Source organism: Zootoca vivipara, chromosome 7 (assembly GCF_965207765.1).
Source record: "Zootoca vivipara chromosome 7, rZooViv2.hap1.1, whole genome shotgun sequence".
Taxonomy (NCBI): domain Eukaryota; kingdom Metazoa; phylum Chordata; class Lepidosauria; order Squamata; family Lacertidae; genus Zootoca; species Zootoca vivipara.
Window position 1 is genome coordinate 85,886,357 of NC_142590.1, and position 27,520 is coordinate 85,913,876.

General features: G+C 40.5%; 1 protein-coding gene across 14 annotated transcripts in view; it reads left to right on the forward strand.

Moving 5' to 3' along the window:
• The window catches only part of OSBPL2 (oxysterol binding protein like 2), a 65,241-nt gene extending 38,282 nt beyond the window's left edge, over window positions 1–26,959 (forward strand). For 5 of the 14 annotated variants that reach the window (XM_088674710.1, XM_088674711.1, XM_088674712.1 and 2 more), the window contains 12 exons: window positions 6,922–7,085; window positions 8,399–8,474; window positions 9,312–9,446; window positions 10,546–10,643; window positions 11,651–11,833; window positions 14,570–14,677; window positions 16,371–16,460; window positions 17,050–17,173; window positions 18,229–18,348; window positions 20,004–20,127; window positions 20,858–20,948; window positions 21,996–26,959. In XM_088674710.1, coding sequence (XP_088530836.1) covers window positions 6,922–7,085; window positions 8,399–8,474; window positions 9,312–9,446; window positions 10,546–10,643; window positions 11,651–11,833; window positions 14,570–14,677; window positions 16,371–16,460; window positions 17,050–17,173; window positions 18,229–18,348; window positions 20,004–20,127; window positions 20,858–20,948; window positions 21,996–22,098 — 1,416 coding nt within the window. In that variant the 3' untranslated portion in view covers window positions 22,099–26,959. The remainder of the gene's footprint in view (window positions 1–6,921; window positions 7,086–8,398; window positions 8,475–9,311; window positions 9,447–10,545; window positions 10,644–11,650; window positions 11,834–14,569; window positions 14,678–16,370; window positions 16,461–17,049; window positions 17,174–18,228; window positions 18,349–20,003; window positions 20,128–20,857; window positions 20,949–21,995) is intronic. The other 9 variants (XM_035121837.3, XM_060277335.2, XM_035121838.3 and 6 more) reach the window with 2 other exon arrangements.
• Window positions 26,960–27,520: the final 561 nt, after the last annotated feature.

A 27,520-nucleotide genomic window follows, 5' to 3' on the forward strand; every position in this document is an offset into this window, starting at 1 on the left:
CATTGCACCAAATTTTTATGATGCTCAGGATCTAAAGTCCTAGTAAAACTTTACAGATCATTCTTACAGCTCTTTCTTAGCAGTGTGATCCTATCTTCACAAGCATACACAGGTTTTAACATTTCTTCTTAACTTTGTATCTTGTTTGAATTGGCAGTTAAAGACTTGCTATTGTTTTGTACAGCACATTTTAGAGTGCCTCTCATGTGTTTGACACATGTGCTAAAAGTAGCTCTTCAGATTAATCACCCAGGCTCCCCAAAAATAGTACTACTGTACTATTATTGTTCCCAAATTAGGTGTTGTGACACCTTGGGATCTGATTATCATTAGGTAATTACACTTATGGGAATGCTCTGATTCAGCAGTGTGGATTAATGAGTGACATCACCTTTAGCAGTTGCACCAAGAAATAATAGAACAGGATCACACCACCTGTTACCTGTTTCGGTATATGGTTATTTTCCCCCTTGCAAGTTAAATAGAGGGGAAAGAAAAGGAAAAAGTAAGCTTTGCGTGGTCACAAAAATATTAAATGTTGCATTGGTGAGGTTGTGGTGGGGAAAACATGGTGGGTGGATAAAGTATTGGACTTGGACCAGGGAAATTGAGGTTCAAATTCTGCTTGGTTGAGTTACAAAAGTCACTGTTTGCAGTCTGCACTACTTCCCAGGATTGCTGTGAGAATAAAGGGGAGCACGGAATGTAACAAGACATGCTCTCTTGAGTTTCTTGGAGAAAGAATGGACTAAAAATGTAGGAAAATAAATAAATTACCTTTGTAGGATGAAAATAGACTTCTCATCTTGCTAAGAGCAGACTATAAGCTGTCGAACTGCATTACACTGTCAGTAAAGGCACTGACCCTACCTAGAACTGTCTGTATCAAACTTTATTTTGGTCACAGACCAGCATAAAGAACTGTTTGGTGTTTTTCTGTTCTACTGACACACTCCACTGGTGTACTGAATGGGCACTCTGCACACAAATGATGTGTATTCACAGAGACTAAATTTGGGTGCCTTAATCTGGAGATCATTGTACTGTACAGTCATACCTTGGGTTGCGTTAGCTGCAGGTAGCGTATTTTCATCTTAAGAACATGGCGGACCCGGAAGTGTTTACTTCCGGATTCCGCCGCGTGCGCATGCACAGAAGCGTTCTGCATGCTTCGTGCACGCGCAGAAGTGCTCTATTGGCGCTTTGCGCATGCTCAAAAGCTCCACTCTGGATGCGTACTTTTTGGGGTGGGAACGCCCCCCCGGAATGGATCTGGAACCTATCCAGAGGTACCACTGTACACGACTAGGGACTTTGCACTAGGCTAACGCGCGCTTAAATTACTTGGAGGGTCTACAGGGTATGTACAGAGTCCCAACTAAACTAGACTTCTCAGTAACACTGAGAACAACAGTTATGCTATCTGTCTTCACAACAGTTGTATGAGGTAATTTAGTTCACTAGGGCTTGCCGATCAGAAGGTCAGCTGTTCGAATCCCCGTGATGGGGTGAGCTCCCGTTGCTCGGTCCCAGCTCCTGCCAACCTAGCAGTTCGAAAGCATGTCAAAGTGCAAGTAGATAAATAGGTACCGCTCCGGCGGGAAGGTAAATGGCATTTCTGTGCGTTGCTCTGGTTCGCCAGAAGCGGCTTTGTCATGCTGGCCACATGACCTGAAAGCTGTACGCCGGCTCCCTCGGCCAGTAAAGCGAGATGAGCGCCGCAATCCCAGAGTCATCTGCAACTGGACCTAATGGTCAGGGGTCCCTTTACCCTTTATGTGACTGATGCAAAGTGAGGTTCATGGCTTTTAGACAGGATTTGAATTGCTTTTGTATCCTGCTGTATTAAGAGGGATCAGGGCAATACTATATATTAAAAAGAAAGGTAAAGCTGATATGTTAATACTTTTCTAGCAGTGTTTTGTTCCAGATGTATTGTGTGCTGGTGCTGTACTTTGCTTTTACTGTAATTTTGCATCTATTTAAGTATACTGAAGCAGAAAAAGCAGATCCCTTCTCATATTGCTTATGCGTGTTACAGATGCTTTAAAACACATGCAGCAGTAGCATACCATAAAGCAAAACTGTTTGTGTGCAGAAATTCTGTGAATCTGATCATTTGAGCTGGTCACATTCTTGCTAAATCCAGATATTGTTTGGGTTAGTGCTTTTCTCCACATTGCCCAAATTCTCTATTGAGCAGCCATGGCAGCAGTTAGTCCTGTGCAGAGATTATAGATCTCCAGGTGTACAATGATGTGATTGTACAGTGTTTGTATATGCTTATGACAGCATAAACTTGCTTTTTCTAAAATAGGTTTTTAAGAGCCATAGCTTCAGTTAAAGGTAGATTCTGAAGTAACAAGACAAATTAAAAAACAAATAAAATCAGTATTCAGACAATATTATTTTGTTGGTTAGACCCATCTTTAGTATTGATATTGACAAGAGTAGGGCCCTGGTTCCATTATCTTAACCAGCTACCACCAGCATATATGACACAAACTAAAAAAAGGAAGATCTTTGAATTTTATTTTACCCATGTAGAACATACTGCTTTATGCTTTCTCTTTGTTTTTTGAACTGCGTTCTAGGGAACTCTAGATTTCTCAGAAGCTTACTCAAGTTCCTCACTGAGAACATCAGAAAAAGTGGACAATCATCCCTGAAAGACAGCTTTCCCATTTCTCACAATCTTCCCCTACAATGGCCAATCACAGCAAAGTGCTATATAGCTTGTGATGCACTTTGAGTTTACACACAGAAAGTGATGAGGCTGAATAGGCCTCTGATCATCATTCAGTGTGAACTGATTCTGCATGCTTAAACATACCTCAGAACTAAGGTGACCAGGGGGGGGGGAATAGATGTGGAGAAGGTGTAATTTCAACAGGTGCAGCCTGTCCTCTTTTTCATCTGGCCACCCTGCCCAGAATCCATTGTAATGTAATGCAAGGAGTTCTTGCCAATCAACTCTGTGTGAATGGTTTCCTTGAAAGAGGACAGTTTGAAAACCTCATTTTATAATCTTAGTAATTCATTGTGTAGAATCAGCGGGTTGTGCTTCTGATGGGGTCTGAAACATGTTATCTCTAGTGTGTGGCTGCCTTTCTTTCTTATTTATTCCTGAATGGAGCCCCTTTTAGGTGACTAAACCCAAGTAACAACACATAAAGTGAAAACCAGCCCAAATGTAGTCAGATACGACATTTGATTGTATTGGTTTTTCTTGTGGCTCTAGCTAATGCAAACTATATGGATAAGTTAGTAATATCAACCACCTGCCCAATTTCTTTAAAACACGTGACACATCACGCAATATTATTTTATTGACCCAGGGCAAATTACTCAGTACTGTGTTAACTACCACCAGATTCTACTTAAGCGATATAGAAAATTTGGCTCCTTACGATTTCATTTACAGATTATTTTGCCCTGTGATCAGTAAAAGATGCTGAATGTATCTTTTTATTAGTTTGCTCCTAATATTGGGTAGTGATGTAGTTGTATTGACACCAACGATAATGGCATGGATCATTTCTTCATTGAAGTATCATAGCTTTCACTTACTGTGCTCATTGTCTCAGGTAAATATCTTATCCCTTCTTGTAAGCAGGAAAAAAGTAGGATCTTGAAAGAGCAAATTCTTGGTCTATCAAATCATTGCAGAGTAAATGGAGTTCCTGTTGACTTTCAGCAGGACACCAATCACTACTGGCTTTCATAGGAGTTGGCCTATAATTTAGAGCAAATTACTGTGTATGTTCTGAATCCCAAATCTGTTTTTTGGAAAGGCTTGTAAGGTTGTTTGTGGTCTTTTAAAAACAACAACAGGGATATGAGGGCAAATCAATATGTGATTTTTGTAGCAACTTCTACAATATGTTTGTTCACTCTTCCTACGACGTTGCTGTAGATTTCTAACCCAAATCATCAGTTACTATAGGAGTTCATTATTGAAGACTAGTGCTACCTTTTCCAACGCCTAAATGATAGTGTACACAGCAAATCTCAACATTCTTATTCATGGGTTAACCTTCAGTGTCATAATACTTATGTAAGATTGTGATGTTGCATTGATGAAACAGTGCATGCTTTACCAAGCTTTTAGCTGCTGTCTCTTGAGATACAGCTGCTTGTTTTTTGTAACAAACAAATACAGTATGCATTGGGCTGAATATAAGCCACCCTTGAACATAGGCTGAAACTGTAAAATGAGATATCTTAAATGACAGCTTCTCTACACAGAGGCCGCACTAAGGTTTTTAGAAGCCAGGTTTTTTTTGGGGGGAGGAGTGTGTGGCATATATTGAGACCAATACAATGTTGTTGTTTTTAAAATAAAGTCATTGGGGAGCTTTACGCCTTACATTTAAAATGTACATCTAAAATGCAAGACATGAATATGCTCTGTGTGTTCTGTGACGTGTATGTTGTACAGGCATACACATCAAGAATCTACAGTTGGCTGTGGTTTTTTTAGTTGACTGTACACCTTAAAAGAGTGAACTTCAATTTTCTGTCATGGAATAGAATGGCCCTTAGAAGCTGCAGCAATCCCACACAACAAGAAGAAAGGAGCCCAGAGTGAGTGTGTGATACTTTCTGCGTGATCAGCTAATGTTCAGTTGAATTACAACCTGCTTGGATTTGATAGCAAGATCAATACATTAATCAAAATGATGGAATAAATTGAAAAGGACATTTTAGAAAAAGTTTATTACAGGGTATATTTTAATCTTTCTTATTGTTCAGATTTCACAAGAAGTGTTTTGCTGAATTTATATGTGGGTTTCTGTGGCTGGATCTCTTTACCAATGCTGAATAGGTTTGTAATTCTGTTGACATGGGTAGTGTTTAGAACCTCTATAGGCTTTGTTTCAAACCCACCCTACGTTATGAGTTGACGTATAAAGTCAGTGAGGAGGTATGTTTCCTATTCCTGTGGTTCTTAACTATGGAACTTGCAGCATCTACTATGCCCTGCATATCAAATCTTCAAAACATTTTACGCTCAACTAGTGTGCTGAAAAGAGCCATGCCATTTTTATTCTAGCAAGGTAAAGGTATGACCGAAGTATCTTCTGGTCACTTAAGAGTGCTGCATAATACACTTCTATCACACTTTCCCAGTGGCTGCTCTTCTTGCCTAGCAGCACATGTCTATAGTTCAGTTTTCCAAATTCATCATTGAAAGCTTGTATAGGTTGCTCACTTGTGGATTTCTTGTGTGGATCAAAGGGGGTGTTAGATTGGCCCAGAAGCTGCATACTGAAAACCTGTTTTCCTGACATCCACTAGTGAGGAAAGTCATTCCTTAGCTCTATACTAATGGAAAGCACATGCATGTCTTCTCACTTTTTGGTAGCACACAGGACACTAGTCATACTGGAACTTTAGCAGTGCACACTGCATTTGTGCTGCCTGGATTCCAGGCTTCTGCTGTGCTTGCAGATATATCAGTCAGTCTAGACTGGCTTCTTAATGGATCACTGCCTATGTTGGCTATCACTGCAGTGACAACTTTGACAGATGCTTCTCTCTCTGCCAGATGAGTGAATGAAAGAATTGCACGAGAACATTATTTGTCTGTTTAGGAGTGAATGCCCATATATGTTGCCAGATTCTCTCCAGGTAAAATGCTAGAAGGGTCAAATGTCCATTGTTGAAAAAGGATGAGATCCTGTATCTCAGTCTTCCCTAAACTTGGAAGGGGGTGCAAAGTAGGGAAGGGAAGAGAATAGGGTTAATTGGTAGAATATATTAATCGGAAACTTCATTTCAGAATGCTGTCACTTATGCATAAGTTTACATAATATTCTTGGGTAGGGAGAATATTTTTATTAAGAAAAGAACAAATTCTAAGCAATTCAGTTTTGTTTACATGTTCTATGCCGAGAAAGACATTTGAAAAGGAAAGTGCATTTCTGAGTTTTTGATTTGATGCAATTATGTTGTTTTTTACAATAGTTTGAGGAATATGCTTGGAAGTATACTGCGTTAAACTTTGATTGTTTCCTTTTAATGCCACCTTTGGTTATTTCCATACCCAGTGCTAATGTATAGCTCATGGGTAGGCAAACTAAGGCCCGGGGGCCAGATCTGGCCCAATCACCTTCTAAATCCAGCCTGTGAATCAATGTGTTTTTACATGAGTAGAATGTGTCCTTTTATTTAAAATGCATTTCTGGGTTATTTGTGGGGCCTGCCTGGTGTTTTTACATGAGTAGAATGTGTGCTTTTATTTAAAATGCATCTCTGGGTTATTTGTGGGGCATAGGAATTCGTTCATCCCCCTCCCCCCCAAAATAGTCCCCCCCCAAGGTCTGAGGGACAGTGGACCGGCCCCCTGCTGCAAAAGTTTGCTGACCCCTGGCTCAAAGGAAAGCTAAGGAGGATTATACTAACCTTTAAACATGTAATCCCGTCTGTCTTAACATAAGAACATAATAAAAGCCCTAAGCTAAACACCCATCTAGTTCAGCATCCTGTTCTCACAGTGCCCAGCCAAATGCCTATTGGAAGCCTGCAAGAAGGATTTGAGTACAAGAATATCAAGCTTGCTCTCCGTTCACAATATTTTGTGTGTGTAAGCCAGCTGGCTATTGTAGTTGATTGGCAGAAGTAGTAACCAAGGGAGGGGGGTTAACTATGCACAAGAGGTAGCTTGGAATATTTCTAATGCACACTCTTTCATATTGGGGTAAAATAATATTTAGTTATTCCAGCCATGTGTGTACACACATACCCTACACTTGGGTTAATTGCAATTGTGACTATAACACAAATCAGTTGGGTGCTAGCTTAGTAAAATAAGGTGCCAGCATTTTGAAGAAATACATGTGCTTTGTATTATTCAAATTGATGCTGCCTTTAGCTAGTTCTTAGTTACAGACAAATTTTTGCACTTTATTTACACAGGCTTTGATTCTGATAATTATTTACACAGGCTTTGATTCTGATAATTCTTCAGGGGAGTTTTCAGAAGCAATTCATAAAGTCGATGTGGATGCCCACCAAAGTAACAGAACTGGAAGACACAATGGGGATGGACCAGTGCAAGAGAATGGAATCAAGAAACACAGGTATTCTCCAAAGCAGGCTTAACAGCAATTACCATCTGGTCATTGCAAATCATAGCAGGTTCTTTTGTTTGGACATCCATTAAGCAACCTTGCTACTCCTGGGAAAAGAGGCTTAAATACATCTACAGTGGTACCTCTGGATACACACACCTTTGGTTGCATATCCTTCAGGATGTGAACGCCGCAAACCCGGAAGTATTTTTTCGGGTTTCACCACGCGTGCATGCGCAGAACAGGCAGCTCTGCTTGCTAATTCCTCGGGATCTGGCTGGAGCTCCGGAACGGATCCCATGCGCAACCAGAGGTACCACTGTATATACGCAACTTAAGGAAACGCTTCTAAGGATTATGATAGGGAATGGAGCCAGAAGCTAGCTTGCTTGTGGGCGGTACTGCAGCCAGAAAATTCCTGTTTGGTTGTTTTTAACAAAAATTATTGTCTCTCTAAAACTTTGACTAATTATTTTTGAAAAGAATAAAACAAAGCAGCTTATAACAGCAGCAGCAACAAAACTAGCAGCAGCTGTTGGTTTTAAAGGCTGTCTCCCACATCATCACTTGAGAACACTATGGATAAATTGAAGATGTGGGAGTCACATATTTTGGAAAGCAGCAAAATGAAGTTTTGTATGTTTGTTTAATCTCCTTGATTAAATAAAATGGGGGGGTGCCTCACTTGGTTGTGTACAGACACTTGTTACTTACCATATGTAAGCAAGTGAGTGTTCAAGGCTGCCACGTCATGTGAACTGGCCTGGAGTGGCCTTGGTTAGATTGCTGCCTGTTAGTTTTAGTTCAAATAGAAGAGTACTCATATTCTAGTCTAATGCAGTCAGGTGACCTTGTCACCCTAATTTCACTGTCAAGACTTTTTCTTGCTTTCTTCTGCATGGTTAATACTAGTTCTAGAACCTGCATTTATTTTACTTGCACGTCAGTCTCATTCTTGAATCGATCTTTCATTTCAAGTAGATATACCTAAGATCACAATCTTAGAATCAATTTCTTTGGATTTCCCTCTGGGTGTATTTAAAAATGCATGTAAGCAGTGAGAAGATTGTTCTTGCAACATCATAAAGTTGTGTGGTTTTGACAAAGTGCTGGAATCCTGGATTTGATTGATTGGAGTTCTGCAATTGGTGGGTCTCACTTTGGGATCTGTCTTGATAAAGAGGCATATACTCATCTGCATGAGTAAGGGCATACATTGTTGGGACTTAGAAATGACAGTTGCAGATGGATGCTTTTACCAAAAAGAGTTCAGTAGTGGTTTTAACCTGCTATTCTCTCTCTCACCCCCACTCCCTCTGCAGAACATCATTACCTGCACCAATGTTTACTAGGAGTGATTTCAGTATCTGGAGTATCTTAAAAAAATGCATTGGACTGGTAAGTTACTGTCACATACTGATGTAGTTTACCTGGTGCTTTTGATAAAATTTGCATTGCTTAGTGAGGGCAAAGGTCAAGTTTGCAGATGCAAAATAGAAATATCAGAACTGTTGTGGTACAATGCAGAAAGCAAAGAGTGAAATTGGCTTGTTCTGTTATCCATACTGAAGTACAAAAAATACATAATACAGTATTATTACTGCTCTTTGTTCTGGTAATGAAGGCAGTGATAGTTTTGTAAATTAAATAGCAGCACTTTGGCTCTTCTGGTCCTAATTGCTATTTTTTCCTCTTTTCTCTCTTATTCTCCACCTTTTAAAGTGTTTTTTTTGAAGTTTCAGTCTTTTTCTAAACTGATTTTGTGACGATTTGGTAGGTATTCCTGATACAAATCAAATCCTTAATGTATTGCTCTGTGTTGAGCACACAGTTGAAATATTTCCTCAGACTATGTTTTCACATTGCATTATTTATGTATCTGTGATTATAATTCCATATCTTGAAGATACTGGTTTGTTACAGTTACCCAGCAGTGAGAGGCAACTAGCAGGTGATATTTAGCAATAATTTTTCTTTTACCTTTTCATGTTTTCTTGCCATTAGCACACATGACAAGACACCTGGGACATGGATGTTTATTGTGATAGTGCAAGCTTTCTAAATTTTGTTTTAACTACATTCTCTGTATATCTGCTGCTTTCATAGGATTCTCTGGCAGTGATTTTTAGCTGATGTCTCATGCTCCATTATACACCATGCTTCTGCGTTTTATCATAGTTGCTCATGCCCTTGTTTCTTACTCATATTGTATGCATTTTCTCTTGTATTGTTTAGGAGCTGTCTAAGATAACCATGCCCATTGCCTTCAATGAACCCCTGAGCTTCCTCCAGCGGATAACAGAATATATGGAACACACATACCTCATTAATAAAGCATGCAGTCATTCAAACTCGGTAGAAAGAATGCAGGTAATGTTAGCTATCATGCAGCTCTGTCATTCAAATTCTGTGTATAGTGCGTTTAAGATGGCTGCCAGCCTACATAGAGAGTTGAGGGGGCTTATAGGAAGGAAGCTTATATGAATGTCCTAATAACTTGCTTATTTGAGTGTTTAGTAATCTGCAGTAAGTATCATGAAAAGGTTTTATGTTCAGGTCACTCAGCAAAGTATGTAGCCATTGCAGAAGCAGCACCTTTTCAAAATTATTGTAAATCTGTCATGAACTGAGCTAAATGGCAGAATACCAGATCCCAGAGGTAACCGTACTGTATAGAAATTAAAATCCCTGAAGGATCTTGTTGCTTTATTAAACCCCAACAAGTTTAGTACTCATAATTTAGACATGACTATCCTCACAGCAGGGGCGCGGGTGGTGCTGTGGTCTAAATCACAGAGCCTAGGGCTTGCCAATCGGAAGGTCAGCAGTTCGAATCCCCGTGACGGGGTGAGCTCTCGTTGTTCAGTCCCAGCTCCTGCCCACCTAGCAGTTCGAAAGTACGTCAAAGTGCAAGTAGATAAATAGGTACCGCTCTGGCAGGAAGGTAAACGGCATTTCTGTGCGCTGCTCTGGTTCACCAGAAGCAGCTTAGTCATGCTGGCCACATGACCTGGAAGCTGTCTGCAGACAAACGCCGGCTCCCTCGGCCTATAGAGCGAGATGAGCGCGCAACCCCAGAGTCGTCCGTGACTGGACCTAACGGTCAGGGGTACCTTTACCTTTATCCTCACAGCACTAAAAGTTCTTACAAATACAGATTTCAGGGAGGTTAAACTCACCTAATTCAAGGTGACATTAAGTGATGGAACAGTTGGTGGCCCCATCCACTTGTCAAATAGCCTATTCACACTTGGGGAAGCAAAGGTCCAGCTGGAAGAGGTTCCTCACCTGTGGCTTAGAGAGAAGATTGCATCTCCAGAAGCAATTGGTTATTTTTGTTTAGGGAACCTTTAAATACCATTTGAGAATAGTAAAGGAAAAGTTATTACAGCATATAAAAATCACAATTGCCAGTTTGGAATTGCCTTTTGTTTTACATTAAGATTCCTTACCACTTTGCATTTTGCAGGCTGTTGCTGCTTTTGCAGTTTCTGCTGTAGCCTCTCAGTGGGAGAGAACTGGCAAACCCTTTAACCCTCTTCTTGGAGAAACATACGAATTAATCAGGTGAGAATTCCAACTTTGTCAGAGTTTTCTTTTTCCTTTAAGATATTCGCATTCCAACTGGCTTGAGCAAAATGGGTTGTAAAGTCTGTTTGGTATTTGTTAATGTAAACTATTCCAAATGTTCGCCAAAACACTCTGATCTGTAGCAGATATGCTGTTCGACCAGCTAATTGTTTAGAAATTGTGCAAAATATGGTTGGATGTTAAGAAGATTTTCTTGAGGCATAAAGAGGGTGCTCAGGAGAGCCCCAGACTATTGGGGCTGCTTATGAACTACACCATAATATCCTACTGGAATCTTTACTGTCATTTTATGACATTTCTGTATGGGCTCTGGAGTGGGAGATTTTTGAAATCCCAGTCCCCATGTTGTCTACACACAGGCTTCTCTAGCACTACATTGTTTAGCTGATGGTGTGGATAAACATGGATGAAGGGTGTAGAAAACCAGGTGAAAGGGGTTCTATCCAATGTTGTGCTCTACGCATTGGGGGGGGGTAAGGGAGAAAGTCCCATTGCGCAAGCAGAAATCCCTGCATGTGCCAGCTCCTAGGGGCCAAGACAGTTTTGGAGCCCCCTATGTTTTTTTGAGAGGGGACTGGCCCCCTCAATATTCAGAGGGCATTTGGCTCTTCACGATGTCAGGACGTCACACCAGGCCCACTCAGTGAACTCTGATTGGCAGGGTGCAATACCACCCAAAATATTTCCATGTGTATGTGATAGTACTTTGTGTGTGTTGTTTTATATCCAAGTGCCAAACCAAGAATGCCATAAATTCCCATTTAGACATGTTCTTATTATATCAATGGTATTATGTAGTTTGATGGTGATGATATTGGTACTTACGGTAATACTCAAGTGTCTACCTCACAGTCACAGTGCTTAAAAAGGTTTACTAATAAGTAACATGGGTAGTGGGGCACAGTTATTTCCAGCTGTTGCAAGAGGAGAGCAGTTGGTATTCTGTCTCATTTATACTGATCATTACCTTTTCTTCTTTGTAGGGAGGATTTAGGATTTAGGTTTATTTCTGAACAGGTCAGTCACCACCCACCTATCAGTGCTTTTTATTCAGAAGGCTTAAACCAAGACTTCATTTTTCATGGATCAATTTACCCTAAACTGAAGTTCTGGGGGAAGAGTGTAGAAGCAGAGCCACGGGGAACAATAACATTGGAACTCCTAAAGTATGTATATATATTTTCTCTTGTTACCTATGTATGACCTCAAAACTATCTCATGTAAATACATAGTGTATTGTGATCTTTCTCTGGTTTGCATAGGCCTGTGAGTAGTTGAGCTTAGGTAATTTGAGGTTTTTTTGCAGTGTACTAAGAGATGAAACCCATGTGTGAATTGGTTGAGACTTCTGCAGGTGATGACACAATCACATGTCTTCAACATTTGGGCCTCATTCCCCACCCCCACCCCTTAGGCAGTTGGCATTTACTGAAACAAAAAAAGTGAATTCTTCTGCTTCTTAAACTGTTATAAGATATGTGATCAAGAGCTCTGCTGTATTATGGATGACACAAAGTTATTGCTGTCCTGGACTTGGATAACAACTGGTTCAAAATAGGCATCAATTGATTTAACGGTTTGGTGATTTGCCAATAAGAAAATACAAAGGACAAACAGATAAGTCTAAGCACTGCTGGGATACAAAAGATAATAAACTACTGAGATGCTTGACATGCATGGAAAACAGAAATTAGAAATGATGTAATAGCTAAAGTCAAAATAGAAAATATAGAAGACCTTAAGAGCCAAACAGCAAGTATTTCTGTACAGAAATTTATTTGTCTCAAGAGCACATTATACAGTTTAAGCATTCAATACTCAGATTTAAACCTTCACATGCAACCTGTATGTTGTTGCTGAAATCAATATTCCAGCCATATTTATTGATGTGTGTATGTGTGCGTGTTCAGGCTCTCCTAGCCAGGAATTATTGAAGCTGTTGCACCAGGCATAGCTGGTAAAAGTTGCTTCTAGTCACTGAGGCTACATGGGCCTCCAGTGACAAAGCTACAACAAAAAGCACCCTTGTCCAGGGCAGGCAATTTGCCAGTTTCTCAGAAAGAAGTTGTTACACCATTTTAGAGGCATATTCCTCAGTATCAAAGGTCCACACAGCAAATAATAATAATAATAATAATAATAATAATAATAATAATAATAATAATGTATTATTTATACCCTGCCCATTCTGGATGGCTTCCAGAAGGATATTAAAAGTACAATAATCTATTAAACATTAAAAGCTTCCCTAAACAGGGCTGCCTTCAGATGTCTTATAAAAGTCTAACTAAGTTTGTTTTGTTTTTTTAAGTTGGTCTTTAAGGTGCTACTGAAGGATTATTATTTTTTTGCTTTGACTCAGACCAACACGGCTACCTACCTGTTTCTAAAAGTCTGGTAGTTGTTTTTCTCTGGTGGGAGGGCGTTCCAAAGGGTGGGTGCCACTACCGAGAAGGCCCTCTGCCTGGTTCCCTGTAACTTGGCTTCTCAAAGCGAGGGAACCGCCAGAAGGCCCTTGGCACTGGACCTCAGTGTCCGGCCAGAACTATGGGGGTGGAGACGCTCCTTCAGGTATACTGGACCGAGGCCATTTAGGGCTTTAAAGGTCAGGACCAACACTTTGAATTGTGCTTGGAAACGTACTGGGAGCCAATGTAGGTCTTTCAAGACTGGTGTTATGTGGTCTCAGCAGCCGCTCCCAGTCACCAGTCTAGCTGCCACATTCCAGATTAGTTGTAGTTTCCGGGTCACCTTCAAAGGTAGCCCCACTTAGAGTGCATTGCAGTAGTCCAAGCAAGAGATAACTAGAGCATGCACCACTCTGGTGAGACAGTCCACGGGCAGGTAGGGTCTCAGCCTGCATACCAGATGGAGCTGATAAACAGCTGCCCTGGACACAGAATTGACCTGCGCCTCCATGGACAGCTGTGAGTCCAAAATTACTCCCAGGCTACGCACCTCGTCCTTTATGGGCACAGTTACCCCATTCAGGACCAAGGAGTCCTCCACACCTGCCCGTCTCCTGTCCTCCACAAACAGTACTTCTGTCTTGTCAGGATTCAACCTCAATCTGTTAGCTGCCATCCATCCTCCAACCACAAATGCATGCAATACGGTAGTAGCCCATGAGTCCATTTTAGATTATGAAAAGGTGCTTCCAGTGAAGGGACTAGGAAGTGATGAGGGGGTGGTTAACCCTTTCTGCATTCCATACTGTCACCTCAATGCATCACACGGTTTTAAATTAATGTGCATTTCGGAACCCAGTAGGGTAAATCTTGCAGGTAGAGATATTGAAAATGGGAAATGTATGGGAGGAAAGAATGAACTATTCTTTCTTCTTGCCACCTGCCTGCTCTTGATTGTCCTCACAAGTAGTGATGTTTGTCATCTAAATGGGTATCTAAACTGCTGTTATGTGCGTAATACGTAACTTGGTGTAAAATTATGAGATCTTGAATTCAATTACTGCATTTTTAGAGGTGAAATTGCATGCTGATTACATTTAACATGCTTCAAGAGCCTTTAGTACTAGAAAAAGGAAAGATTTGATAGAAGTGCTAGACTCCGGCGATAAACACCTTAGCAGAAATAATCATTCCTGTCTGCTGACTTAACTCAAGCTTCTTTTAGCATGAACTCTCAGCAGATACTACCCACATATTCAGTAAGTAAGGAAGTAACTTCAAACAAGCCTCTTTTCTTTCATTCAATGGCTTATTCACCTTCCATCAGTTCAGAACACTGCACAATTACAATGACTGAGGGTGAACATTGCAGAGGCTGCTACAAAAACAGGAGCTGTTCATTGGAAAATGATCTGGAGCGCGTGGATTCTCTTTTCAGATTCTCTACTTTTAGCGTCCCTGGCATCTGATTGGCCTTTCTTCTCTCCCCCACAGACATAATGAAGCTTACACATGGACTAATCCTACTTGCTGTGTACATAATGTAATTATTGGCAAACTCTGGATAGAACAGTATGGAACAGTAGAAATTATAAATCACAGGTACCCTTTATTTATTTTATTTTATTTTATTTTATTTTATTGCATTTATATTCCCAACTCTTTACCTTCATGGAACTCAATTTTTGCCACTACCTGTCATTTGAAAACTAGAAAGTGGAATGGAGTCCTCCTATCTTACAGTATGTATCGATTAATCAATTAATATAAAATACTTCCAGCTCCATTGAGTGGCACAATCATACTGAAGTCCAGTTTTCTGCTGGTCACTTGGGGAGCAAGTGATATTGATTTGAATGGGTGTGCACTACTATCTCCTTTGTGTTTGGTAGAGATGTTCCTGTGTTTGAGAGATTTGTTGCTAATTTGGAGGTCCATGTATGTGTGTTGGAAAACCCCCGGGGTGCAGCCCCCGAAGTCCAAGCGTCCTCCGGTATGCACAGCTCTGAAAAAGGCATTTCCCTTCTTCTCCAGTGCGCTTCAGTGACATATATCAAATGATATATGCACATTAATCTTCTAGCATAACAGAGCAAGAAGCGCAAGACATCTTAGAGCAGGAATCCCCAAACTTCGGCCCTCCAGATGTTTTGGACTACAATTCCCATCATCCCTGACCAGTGGTCCTGTTAGCTAGGGATCATGGGAGTTGTAGGCCAAAACATCTGGAGGGCCGCAGTTTGGGGTTGCCTGTCTTAGAGCTAATCTACATATTTATTTACACACTATGTACAGACAAAGGATTCATCGCGTCCTCTCTCTCCAGCTCCGAGAGAAACAGACAGGAGAAAAACAAAAGCAAAAGTACAGTACAATAGTACACACAGCGGAAGAGATAAGACTGTCTTCCGTTCCCACACTCTTCCCAGACAGGCATGTGATTTACATCAATCTCATCTGCAGCATCAGAGACGTGAAATACTAACATCGTGATCAGCTTCTGCTGGATTTTTTTTTCTGAGCATTGCCTCCTTGACAATTCCCCCTGTATGGACTTTTATGTGGGGTCCAACCTCTCAAGCAAATATTTCTAGGCCCCCACGATGCCACTGACTTTTGCAGCAGTGGGTAACAAAATAAAAATTAACCCAGCACTGGGAAGGGTGGAGCCCAGTGCCCTAATGGGGAAGCAAATCATCCCCTGTACCATTGTCAGATGGACCATTTGATGAGTCGAAAGGACCTTGCCTTCCTTGGCTAATGTGCATGGATCTTCCGAGGAGCAGTTTGTGTGAGAGTGTATGGGGTGACCACACCCACTGCTGGCATGCAGCTTCCAGAGAGTTGGCCAAAATAGAATGGGGCTCCCACACCCTGTTTTAAAGCTTCCTGTCTTTCATAACGCAGCCTGAAAGTTTGGTGCAGTCTTCTTTGCTTACATTTCCCTTTTAACAGCTCTTGTACCAAACCTTCAGATGATGACTTAAATGTCGTGGAGTTGAAATTCATGCCCAAGGGGAGCAATGGAGATCTGTTGTCAGTTTTCACAAGACAGCAGCCACAGTCTCTCTTGAACATGCATACCTTTCCATCCTCCCCCTTTTCTTTTTACTTGTACAGCATCTCGTTGTCTCTTAAACCTGTTGTTGAAACTCTGCATATGTGGTTGTAGTGATCCCAACACAGTGACTACAGAAATCTTGCTGGTGTCAGGCAGAAGGCTTTTACAAGAACTTTGTGAGGATTCAACACCAAGGAGCTAATCTGTTAACTACACTTTCTTTTCCTTTTGCAGTACTGGAGATAAATGTATCCTTAACTTTAAACCATGTGGTCTCTTTGGGAAAGAGCTTCACAGAATAGAGGGCTACATTCAGGACAAAAAGTAAGTATATGTGCTTGTTTACTTGTTCAGGGATTGAGCTAAGTTCCCCTACTCTAGTTTGAGCTGGGCTAGAGGAAAGTTTGAGAGGCAGTATGCAGACATACCTAGCCACAGAAGCTGATGTAAATCAAGCTTCTGTAATAAACATTTGTTTGAAGAATATGTTACTGACATCCTGGGTGGAGAAATGTAAATATAAGTAAATATAGTAAACCTGCAATATTCCCTTCCCTTATTTTATTTTAGTGGAACCGGAAGATATAATCCTAGAGTGCAAGCATCCTCATATTGCACTCTTTCCCCTGCAATTGTTTTGATCACTTCCTGTGTCCTAGTGGTGTCATATTGTGCATTGCCCCCCCCCCCACACACATTTGTTGCCTTCTGATGGTGGGAAGGATAAATGCACTTTTTGATGATAGTGAGATGCAAGTGACTCATCTTCCACGTTACAAAGGAGCAACAGTGAGCTCAATAGGGCGTCATTTTTAGCAACTCCTTGCTGAGAGAAGCATGCAGTTCTGCTCATTGTTTGGTCTGAACCTGGGCTTTAGTTATGTTCAGTGTTATTATTTTTCAAAATAATCAGTAAGAAGAAACTTGCAGTGATCTATGGCAAATGGACAGAATGTTTGTGGTGTGTTGATCCTTCCACTTATGAAAACTACAAGAAGAACGAGAGGAGAGGTGGTGACCAGAGGAAACCAAAGCCGGTAATGTTTGTTGATGTTGTGATGGCAGGAGGAGGACTTAAAGTCTTAAACTTAAACTCTTCTGCCTGTACTTAATTGAGGTGTTCTTCAAAAAGGAAACATTGGAAATTGATGCAGTATTAGGTGGACTAAGTAAAGCTTATACTTGAATATCATTGTGACAAGAGTCCAGATCTTTCAAATTACAGTGTTTTTTGAACTCCCATGGACTTCAGTGGTAGATATAGAATTTCAGTATCTGCCTCGAATGAACATTGGGAAAAGCTGCTGTCCAAGTTTAATCACATCTTATTGTCTTCACATTAGATTGTTAAAAATGAGAATGCTACTGATGTGTTTGGGTTTTTTAGTTGTAAAGCTGTAAATTGAGGCTATGTTGTTCTCCGACATTTTCTGTTTGGGCAGATAGTAAACCCTTTTAACAGAGCCCCTCTTTGAACAATCTCAGGTTTTCATTTTGTCTCCCGCTTCTTCTGTATTCTGTGGATCACAAATCTTCTAGGATCAAGAGCTAGATTTTAATGTACCAATATGCAATATCCTTTCTTGATGACTTTGTGTTTTGGGAGTTACCACCTGTTATTTTGAGAGGGGCCCCATTCTTGAGCCCCAGCTTACATACGGTCCTGGGGGGATTAATATTTGCTTGTTTGTATGAACAAAAACAGAAGAAAAGAGAATAGAGGCTGGAATAGAATATAAACTTGTCCTGGAGCCCTGATTTGGGGCACCAGATCACCACCTACCTGGGGAACACCCAACCCAGATCTGGCCCCAAATCAATTCAGGGGCAGGGCATATGTTCAATTAGGATTCTTTTACATCTTTCCTTTTTAAAAACAAAACAAAAACAAAACCTAATTAACCATATCCTGCGGGTAGGGGAAGGAGAGGCTGTGTCTTGTCCTTCCCTGGCTTTGCTCCAGATCACATTTAATCAGGATTTAAAGCCCTGATAAAGCATGAGAATCAAGAGGGGGGCAGGAGAAGAGATGCTGTGCCATTTTGAACTTGACATACTTCTTATTTTCCCTGAACTATGTCTTTATTTCAAGAGTGATGATCCTGAGAATGATGAAGCGGATGATATGCCAGAGATCCAAGAGACTGTGCAAGTTGTACCTGGCAGTAAGCTACTTTGGAGGATAAGCACTAGACCACCAAATTCATCCCAGGTAAGTTGCTTGTTAATTGGTATATTGGGAGCAGGGACATAATTCAAAAGACCTAGTTCAAGTAAGGTAGACTGATCACACTACAATAATCAGACCAAAGGCCTATCTTGTGTTTGTGTGTGTGTGTGTGTGTGTGTGTGTGTGTGAGAGAGAGAGAGAGAGAGAGAGAGAGAGAGAGAGAGAGAGAGAGAGAGAGAACAAACCTTTTGTTACTCTTGAGCTCTGCTACAACCAAATGAAAGAGAATCTATCTTGACCTTTGGACTCTGTATTCTTACTATTAATAGTGTTGTTATTAGGTGTTTTATGTTGCCTATCATGGAAGGTTTAAGGAACACCAGGTAGAGATGGTTACCAGTACTCTTTTATATTACATTAAAAGAGTGGGAATTATAGGGGGAAAGGAAGCTCTGAGGTCATTCCAAACGGTAAGTTGTAGCCATGGATCAACCTGCCTCAAGATTATTTTTTCACCATCTGTACTTTTTTCCTGCTTGGGCATAATGAGGATTGGTAGTACTATGGCAGAATCTGAGAGATAACTGAAATTCTGCTGATTTAAATTCGGTTATGAGACACAAGCTTTTCCTAAATGTCATAATGCATAAGCATATTCTTCAGTTGTGCAAAAATGCTGTGGCAGGTCACCAAAGACAGTTATTTCCGACCTAAAAAAATATTCCGCAGCAACCAAACAGTATTGATCTCCAGAACTGATATTTCACTTTGATGGTCACTTCTTGCATCACCTCTGTACAACACACAATAGAAAACTCTCTGTTTTTTGGACTGTTTCCTGTGCTCGTTCCCTGTAGCAGGGCAGACATCTCTATTATTGATGATCAATCCACATTTTGTGCTCGTGGACTGAAAGGATTCAATTTGGCTGCTGTGTGTTTTTAAATGGCAGGACTGTTGTTAATGGGCTTCCTTTTGTGCTGCTTTTGCTGTTATGAGAGATGAGAATTCGCCGCCCCCCCCCTTTAAAATAGAGATGACCTCTTCCAGGTCATTCTCACATTGCTTCTGTTCTGTGTTTTCATCATCTCTGATTGCCTTGCCATCTCTTTGCTCTTGGGCAGACTGTTGCTTCTTATTCTGTCTGAGGTGTTTTTGTTCTTTTGGGTTTGTTTGTTTTTTGGCAAATTCAGTGTTTCAACCAGTTCACACAGGACTCAGACAAATGACTCAGCAGTTTCTCCAAGCATAGTAGGCTGCAATCCTAACCCCACTTACCTGATTTCTGTATAACCCCCACTATATTAAATAAGACTTACCTCTGAGTAGACATGGTTAGGATTGTGCTGTTAGCTCTCTGATAAAAGTAGGCCCCCTGAGGAAGTACAGCACATTTGGAAATGGAGTATACATGGGATTTAAAAGCAATGCTGTCTTCTTTGCTCCATAGCACAGATACCTGTGTGTTCTCTCTGATGCAGCCAATAGGGGAGGGGGAGAAAGGCTAAAGCACTTCTTCCTTCAGTGCTTCCCCCGAGGGGATCTCCACCCAAGCACTCACTGCTACTTTGTTTAGTAGGAAGGCTTGCTCGCTGTTGTGCATAGCAGCACTGGTGGGTAATGCCCTAGCACATCTTTATAGGATGCAAATGTCAATGCACCCTGACAATATAAACACGTTTTTGTTTTTGTTCAAGATGTACAATTTCACCAATTTTGCCGTCAGTCTCAACGAACTAGAAAAAGGCATGGAAGAAGTGTTGGCTCCCACTGACTGTCGATTGAGGCCAGACATCAGACACATGGAGAATGGAGAAATTGGTACGTGTTAGTGGGTGGGTTTTAGGAGTGGGCCTGCCTGCCCATGCAAATTAGAAATCCCAAGCATTATATTATGCCATTTTGCATGCCTTTTCCTCCCATTTATGTTAATGCAGAAATTTATAGCCTGTCCTTCAGTAAGTGCCCAAGGAAGGTGGATGGTAGAATGGGCCTCTGGGGGGCGGGGAAGTAGTCACCCACATAACTGCTTATGGAGTACTTAAAGCTTTGGGTTTCACATATTATAATAAAACTGCAAATTATAAAATGATACTCCAGAACAGCTCCCTGTTGGCTTAATTCCAGCCACCCTTCACCCAGCTTCGACTAGTGATTAAGCTGCAGTGCTTTCTCTTTGATTCAGACCTGACAGTTGTGCTTTTGTAATCTTGGAATCACGCTGCTGTGCTACTTTTTAGTGGAGCCGCTTTGGTGAATGGGAGGGTGCAGCTGTTAATAGGTTGCAGTGCTGTGCTTCCTGCTGGCAGACCCCTCACAATTATGGGATTTGCTTTTCTGGGCAACTTGCTAAAATCATAGTCTGGGCATCTTTCAGCGACCAAGTTTAAGGTGGTGGTCTGAGTGGAATGAGTAAAAATTTATTTGTGTTGTGAGCGTTCCCTGAATGTGTCCTTAAAACTATCTGGATTTTGTTTCTCTACCTTCCATTCCTTTGTACTTTTTCTCCTTATTTTATAAAGTAATCAGTCCCTATTAAAATGTCTGTTAGATCTGGCTAGCAAAGAGAAAGAGAGACTAGAAGAGAAGCAGAGAGCTGCTCGTAAGGAACGTGCAAAAGATGAAGCCGAATGGAAAACAAGGTAACTAATGGTGGAAACAGAAACTGGCTGTGCTGTGCAGTTAGGGTGTTTGCAGTTATGGCCATGTGAAGATTACCACAAGTGCATGTTTGTTGGTAACATGCTTACTCTGAGGAGGGAGGCAGTTTGTGTGAACAGAGACTAGATGAGGATGGTATATGGATCAAAGTAGTGTAGAATCGGTTTATGCAGTCTTTTTCCTTCTCAGAAATCCCTGTGCCGCCTTAATTAGCAGTATAGAGAAGCAGTGCAGCCTTTTCTGGTACTACTACAGCAGTGTGCTCAATAAGTGTTATTAATACTAATGTTAATAGTGTTGGCAACTGACCTAATGGTCAGATGGGTTGCTGGAGGGGGGAACTGGGTGGGAACCTGCAAGTTCTCCTTAAAGCCAGTGAAGGGTCATAACTCTTTACCCTGGCATTTTACACTAGATAGGAAGGGCCCACTCTAGTTGTGATTGTAATTTCTTTCAATGCTGTATTTTATATTGCTGTAATCCACATGGGGACCTTGGGGTGAAGGGCGAGTAATAACTCTAATCATACTCCAATGACAGTGCAGGTTAAGGTATGGCTGTGGGACCCTCCAGACTGCAGCATTTGTGTGGGTGTATTCTGTGACACGTCGTTCACATAATTATGGTGCATTAGCTGCAGATTTATGCTGGACCATCTGCACTCTTGCATTATAGTGCAACAAAAGCGGGCAAAATGAAATAAGGCGGAACCATAAAAGTTACAGAATTTCCTTGAGGCATTTATAGGTCAAAAGTAGCACTTTGAATTGAGCTTGGAGACTAAGAGTGTAATCATGTTAGATTGGTTTTATATGCTTGGACTGTCTTGCTCCAGTCGGCAATCTGGATGCTGAATTCTGCAGCAGCTGCATTTTCTAAACGGTCTTCAAAGGCAGCTTTATGTAATTTTTTACAGTAATTTAGCCTGGAGGTTACCAGAGCATAGGCAACAGAGGTTAGGCTTTACTAATGTATTTTACGGTTGCACCTAACATTTTCCCCACGCACTGTCTTCCTTTTTTCCACAGATGGTTTTATCAGGGCACCAATCCATACCTTGGGACTCCTGACTGGTTGTACTCAGGAGGGTACTTTGATAGAAACTTCTTTGACTGTCCAGATATATACTGAAATCTTGAATGCGGTTGCTCCTTTGCCCAGGTTTGGCAGACTTTACTTCAGTGACTCTGGCACCGCCATGACCAGAAACCATCCCTTTTCTAAAGCTAAATGTTAATGAAAATTATCAGTCATCAATGAAGGAATTGTCACAATTTTGATTGCCAAAATGTCCCCCTAAAGCTGCAACCCGAAATTATCATGTTTCAGAGGAAAGTGGTTTGCACGTTTTTGTTTGCTTCCCCTTTGTCATTTTATTTTTGGCCAGAACTAACACAGTGTAGCCAGAGGGGAGGCAGTACTGACTCCAACATGTAACTTCTTAATAAAAATGATAGCCAAGGAATTTCTTACGTGTCAGCAGTAAGAGATGCCTTTTAAGTATTCTGAACTTGGAGCAACAGTGGCAAATTGGTACGATAGAAATATGCTTGTGGCCATTGGAAAGGTATCTAATGAGAATCAGAGCAACTGGAATTCTTGGGAGTCTTCTGAATAGCCTGTAATTTTAGAAGTTTGACAAATATAGCATTAGGCTTAACTTGCAGTTTCGGAAGCTGTTACTCTATTCTGCCTCAATTTTAGAGCACTGTGATTATCAATGAAATGAAGTACCTGTGATCTCTCCCCCCCCCCCAAAAAAAACAACTTCTGCATTGAATGTTGGGCATGGTTTGTAGATGTTCATAACAGGCACTTCCTTGTTTGAAGTTTCAGAATGTTTTGCTTTTAAAATACATGAGGCTTTGGAAATATTTATAGGACCAGGGTGCTTTGTGTGTAACATGTAAGAAACAACATTTTTGCTTCTCTTCAGATATACCTTTGTGTCTCCAGTGCTGCTTTGGCAGGTTGACATTATTATTTACAAACACACACTCCTTCCTCTTTGGATTTACTTGGAATGTATCTGCAAAAAGGTCATGATTTGGTGTGTTTTTTTTAATGCTTGTTCTTGAAGCACTTACTGTGTCAGGACTGATTCTTGAAAAGCATTCTTGCTACCTTTTGGCTAAAGCTGGATGATTTAACGGAAGCTTTCATGGAATTTTCTTGAGAGTGGATTTATTTTTGCAGATTTAAACTTTGGGAAAGCCATATAATCCCTGAGCTAATTTGAGTCATGGACGGGGGAGTGTTTTTCTGATTATTTATACATTTCTAGAAGTCAGGTAAACATTACTGACTACCTGTGGGCTTGAAGAAAAATCAGGTTGGCAATTCACCCATTTTAAAACATTTTCAATAACAAATGGTTAAAATTGTGAAATCTGTGAAATTAGAGAGAAGCTCCTTGTGAATTTCACTGTAATTACTGACATCAGGAGGAGTTCCAAGGACAATTTAGTGATCAATTATGTGGATATAATATGAGGGGCTATAGCATTTTGGCTATTCTAGATTTACCACTTTATATATTTAAGGTGTCCAATCTGCTTTTCACATATATTTTGAAGCATCATACTTGCAGATGTCAACCCAAGACCTGAAATTTAAAGTGCATCTAAAGAAGGAAAGCTTTAGAGATGTTTATTTAAAAAGCAGCTGTTGGGATTGCATAGCTATTTTGTTGCAGTGCCCATGGAGCAGGAAAATTTGACTGCAGCATTATTTTAGTCACATTACATTAATATTTCCAGCAAAGAAGTTCCCATGAAAACATTCAAGGCAATAAAAGACACTACTGTACTGAGAGAACTGTCTTTGACTAGCGTGCCTTGTTTTTAGCACTAAACTTGATGTTGTCCTTGGTCATAATCTGCCAAGTATTGCAGCTTCATGTTCTTTATTTCAGCGGGGCTTAAAACTTGTGCCCTTCCCTCAGGTCACCTGGACCACCCAACTCGTGCCACTGTAGCTTGTGTATTTCCCATTGCCCCTTGCAATGAATGAATGCCACCTGCTTCCTAATGAACAATCAATACATTGCTCATATTGTGCCCAACATTTGTCCCAGTCTTGACAGCAGTGAGTTTTGTGTTTTGTCTCTCTTTCCCCAACAGATAGCTGGCAGGAAGGAGGGAGGGAGGATGCCCACACTAAATTTCTTTCTCCTCTCTTCTGGCCAATGGTAGAGGAAAATGAATTTTAAGCCAATATCTTTATTTTTAAAAAGTTACAGCTACTCCCACCTTGTGCATATATACAAGTTGTGGCATGCTACACTAATGCTTGCAAGGATTAGTTTTAATTTTGAATTGCAAAAGAAATGCAGTTGCCCCAGCTTAAAACTTAAAAATAAGTTGGCAAGGGATATTTTTTTGCATCTCAGGATGAAAAACATTCTCCAGTTTTTAAATATGTAACTATTTAAAATCCATGCTTTATTTCCATTCGTATGCTCAATTTGATTTTTAAGGGTATAATTTCCATTACTTTCATTCTGCATTTGGTATAGGTACATGTAAGTCATGCCCACACGTTAGACCTCCTGCCCGTCTTTCCCAGGCACACTCCTGACCACAATGGTGGTGCCTGCACAGATCCATTTAACACATTGTGGGAAGAAAAGTCGGTAGGTTCCAGTCAAAGGAAGTCTGAGCTGCCACCTGTCCTGGAGAAAATAGTGGGAGGTTTAGTTTAGCAATTGCTACTTTGTAAATGATGAATTGCACTGAAAATGTTTGTTCTAAAACTGCAAACACATTCTCCCACTTTTGTCTTTAATTTCTAACCTGCCTATTGCTAGGTCTGGGATTTATATAAGTATAATGCACGAGAATAGACTCAGATTAAAATACACACTAAAGTTTGAGGCCCTCAAAAGCTTTAACTATAATATTAAATTGTCTTTTAAATAAAATAGTCACCTAGCTTGTTTACATTTAACCTGCACTTGTTATTGGTACCACCTCCATAACTTAAGCACTGCCTTACAAAGTTGGCCATTTGACACCTCCATGCGAGAAAGCACTTTTGAAATTAATTATGTTAAATGTTAAGGTAGATTTTAACTTAAAGCAAATATTTTTATGTGGAGTTACTTATTTTCCTGGCTGCTCACTTTCCGTTGTATAGGTTTGAATTGCGGCTTGTGCACACATTAGCCCTGCTGGTCGGTATCCCCAGGCTTCGATGTGCAGGTGGTTGCCTAAGTTCTAAAGAAGGGCTTCCTTGCTGCTGCTGCTTCAGTGTTGGTGAGAATTCCACATGCACATCCCCAATGCTTGTATGAAGCTGTCAGTTAACACTGAAGTACACAGGGATGGTCTGCTGGTGCAAGGCTGCCTGTGCACATGAGAGCTCTGTGGGCCTTTGGCTGGGGTCGTTGCTTTTCCTCTTGCTGTGCCCAAAGGTAGCCGTGTTTACTTTGTGTTAGATGCAATTAGAAGCAAGAATGGTAACACTAGACTACCTTTGCCATAGCACGATAGCAGTAGAGCATTAATCTTGGATAAAGCCAATTGCCAAGGGATAAATTCTGCAGAAACGTAATGTGTCCACAAATGATAGTTTTCATTTCCACACACAGTAAAATTGGCTACATTATTATTTTAACCGATTTGGCTGGATGCCAGACTTGCATAACACTATGAATAAGTTGAGTCCTCTGGCAGGATGACATTGACTGGAAGGTATAGATACTTTTTTATTTTAAAGGGGAAAAAATATTCGAGATCCTGCTAAGAAAGTATTTGTTTTCCCTTCTGACTCTGAAAATGAAACTAACTCTGGAAAGTGCACCTTCCTGATAGATTGAGCTTGGTAAAACTTTATTTTCACCAAGAGATATAAGTATAATTGGGTTTGTAGCTGATGCACCTTGCCTACAATTTGGGATGGATCATAACAACGTACAGCTGCAACCATTTATTTTGCCTTATGGTACATTTGCTAATTAAAATCTCCACACAATTGCTTTTGCAGTCAAAACTATTTTCTTTTGAAGTGGGTAATCATAAATTAATGAGCATGTACATGTGAGCCACAAACATGTTTCTTTAGAATTTTGATACAATTTTTGCTTCCAAGGGTTCCGTCCCAAATCTACAAAGGTTGCAAGAGGCTTCAGATCACAAACTGTAATATTCAGGTAGCTTGTGATTCTAAAAAACTTAATAAAAACTTTGTGATGTAATCATGCAAACAGTCAGGTGCCTAGTGTGGTCTTTAATATTTCTCCTGTTTACTGTATTCTGTATTTTAATGTTGCAGATAAAATGTAGCTGTTCCTGTTTATGTAGTGTTTTAATTCTTAAATTAATTTGATAATGTACTGTAATGTTGCCTCTCAAAATACACATGTGCTTTCGGGTTAATTGTAAAATAAAGCAATATTTAAATTTATGTAAAGCTAACAGTTCTAACACAGAAAAATTGATTTTTTAGTATGATTTTTATAGCATGGAAAAATTAAACATTATATATAGATATATATATTTCCCCTTTCCCAGTCCACTCTCTGCTGCTGCTATTGCTGTTCTATTTTGCCTTACTTACTTTGCTGTATCCCTGTTAATGATTATTTACATACCTGGCACAGTCCACTTGGAATTTCTGTTGTCCAAACCTCATTTGAAACAAAATGGGCTTGCATGAGAGCATTTCACTGCTCCAGTTGTGTATGGTGTGCGCATATGCAACTCCAAGTCACTTCAATGGGGCTTGTACTGGTGAGCATTTCCTGGCAGATTGTGCCCACTGTATTTTTTTGCCTTATCCACGTTGCATGAAAACGTCAGAGGATAATAATAATAAATAAGAGGCTTTAGTGAAATGGATTTATTTTTATAATATTTAATAACTGTCAATACCCATCTATATTAACTATATAAAATCATATTTACCTTTTTAGAGAAGTCTGTACAGGTTTGTGGACATAAATGTTAAAACTGTAAATCTGAATAAAGGTTGTTTTGGAGAAGACAAGTTATTTCCAATTCTTCCTTTGTCATTGATTCTTAGCAGGGTTCCTCTCCTCCCCTGACTCTGACTCATTTGGCAAATATTATTCCCAGATAATTATTTCAAAATAAGAGCTGATAACACCTTTTGCCACATTGACCCAACTGGAGTGGATGAAGCTCTGCTCAGTGCCAGCCCAGTAACCCTTTCCTTCTTGAATTAGACCCCCAATGGGACCCGCTTCCCCACTATTGCCAAGTTTTTTTAAAAAACTTTTGTTGCTGCGCTTACGTAATCCTTGCCTGTCTTTGGATTGCCTAGACCTTCTTGTGCTTTTGCCATCTGAGTGGCAGTGGGAGAAGCGGTTCATATGCATCTTCCCATTACACAGCTTCATGAGAGGAGGAGAGAAATTGTCAAGTTCTCTCCTGGAACTGGTATGGTGGATCACCCTTTATTTGTGAGGCCCAACTCCTGCACAAGCATATTGAAGAAGGGATAAAGAAATATCGCATCCCCATTGCCTCTACATGGGTAGAAGGCTTGAAGGATGGAACACATATTGGATACAAGGGTAATACAGTGGAGG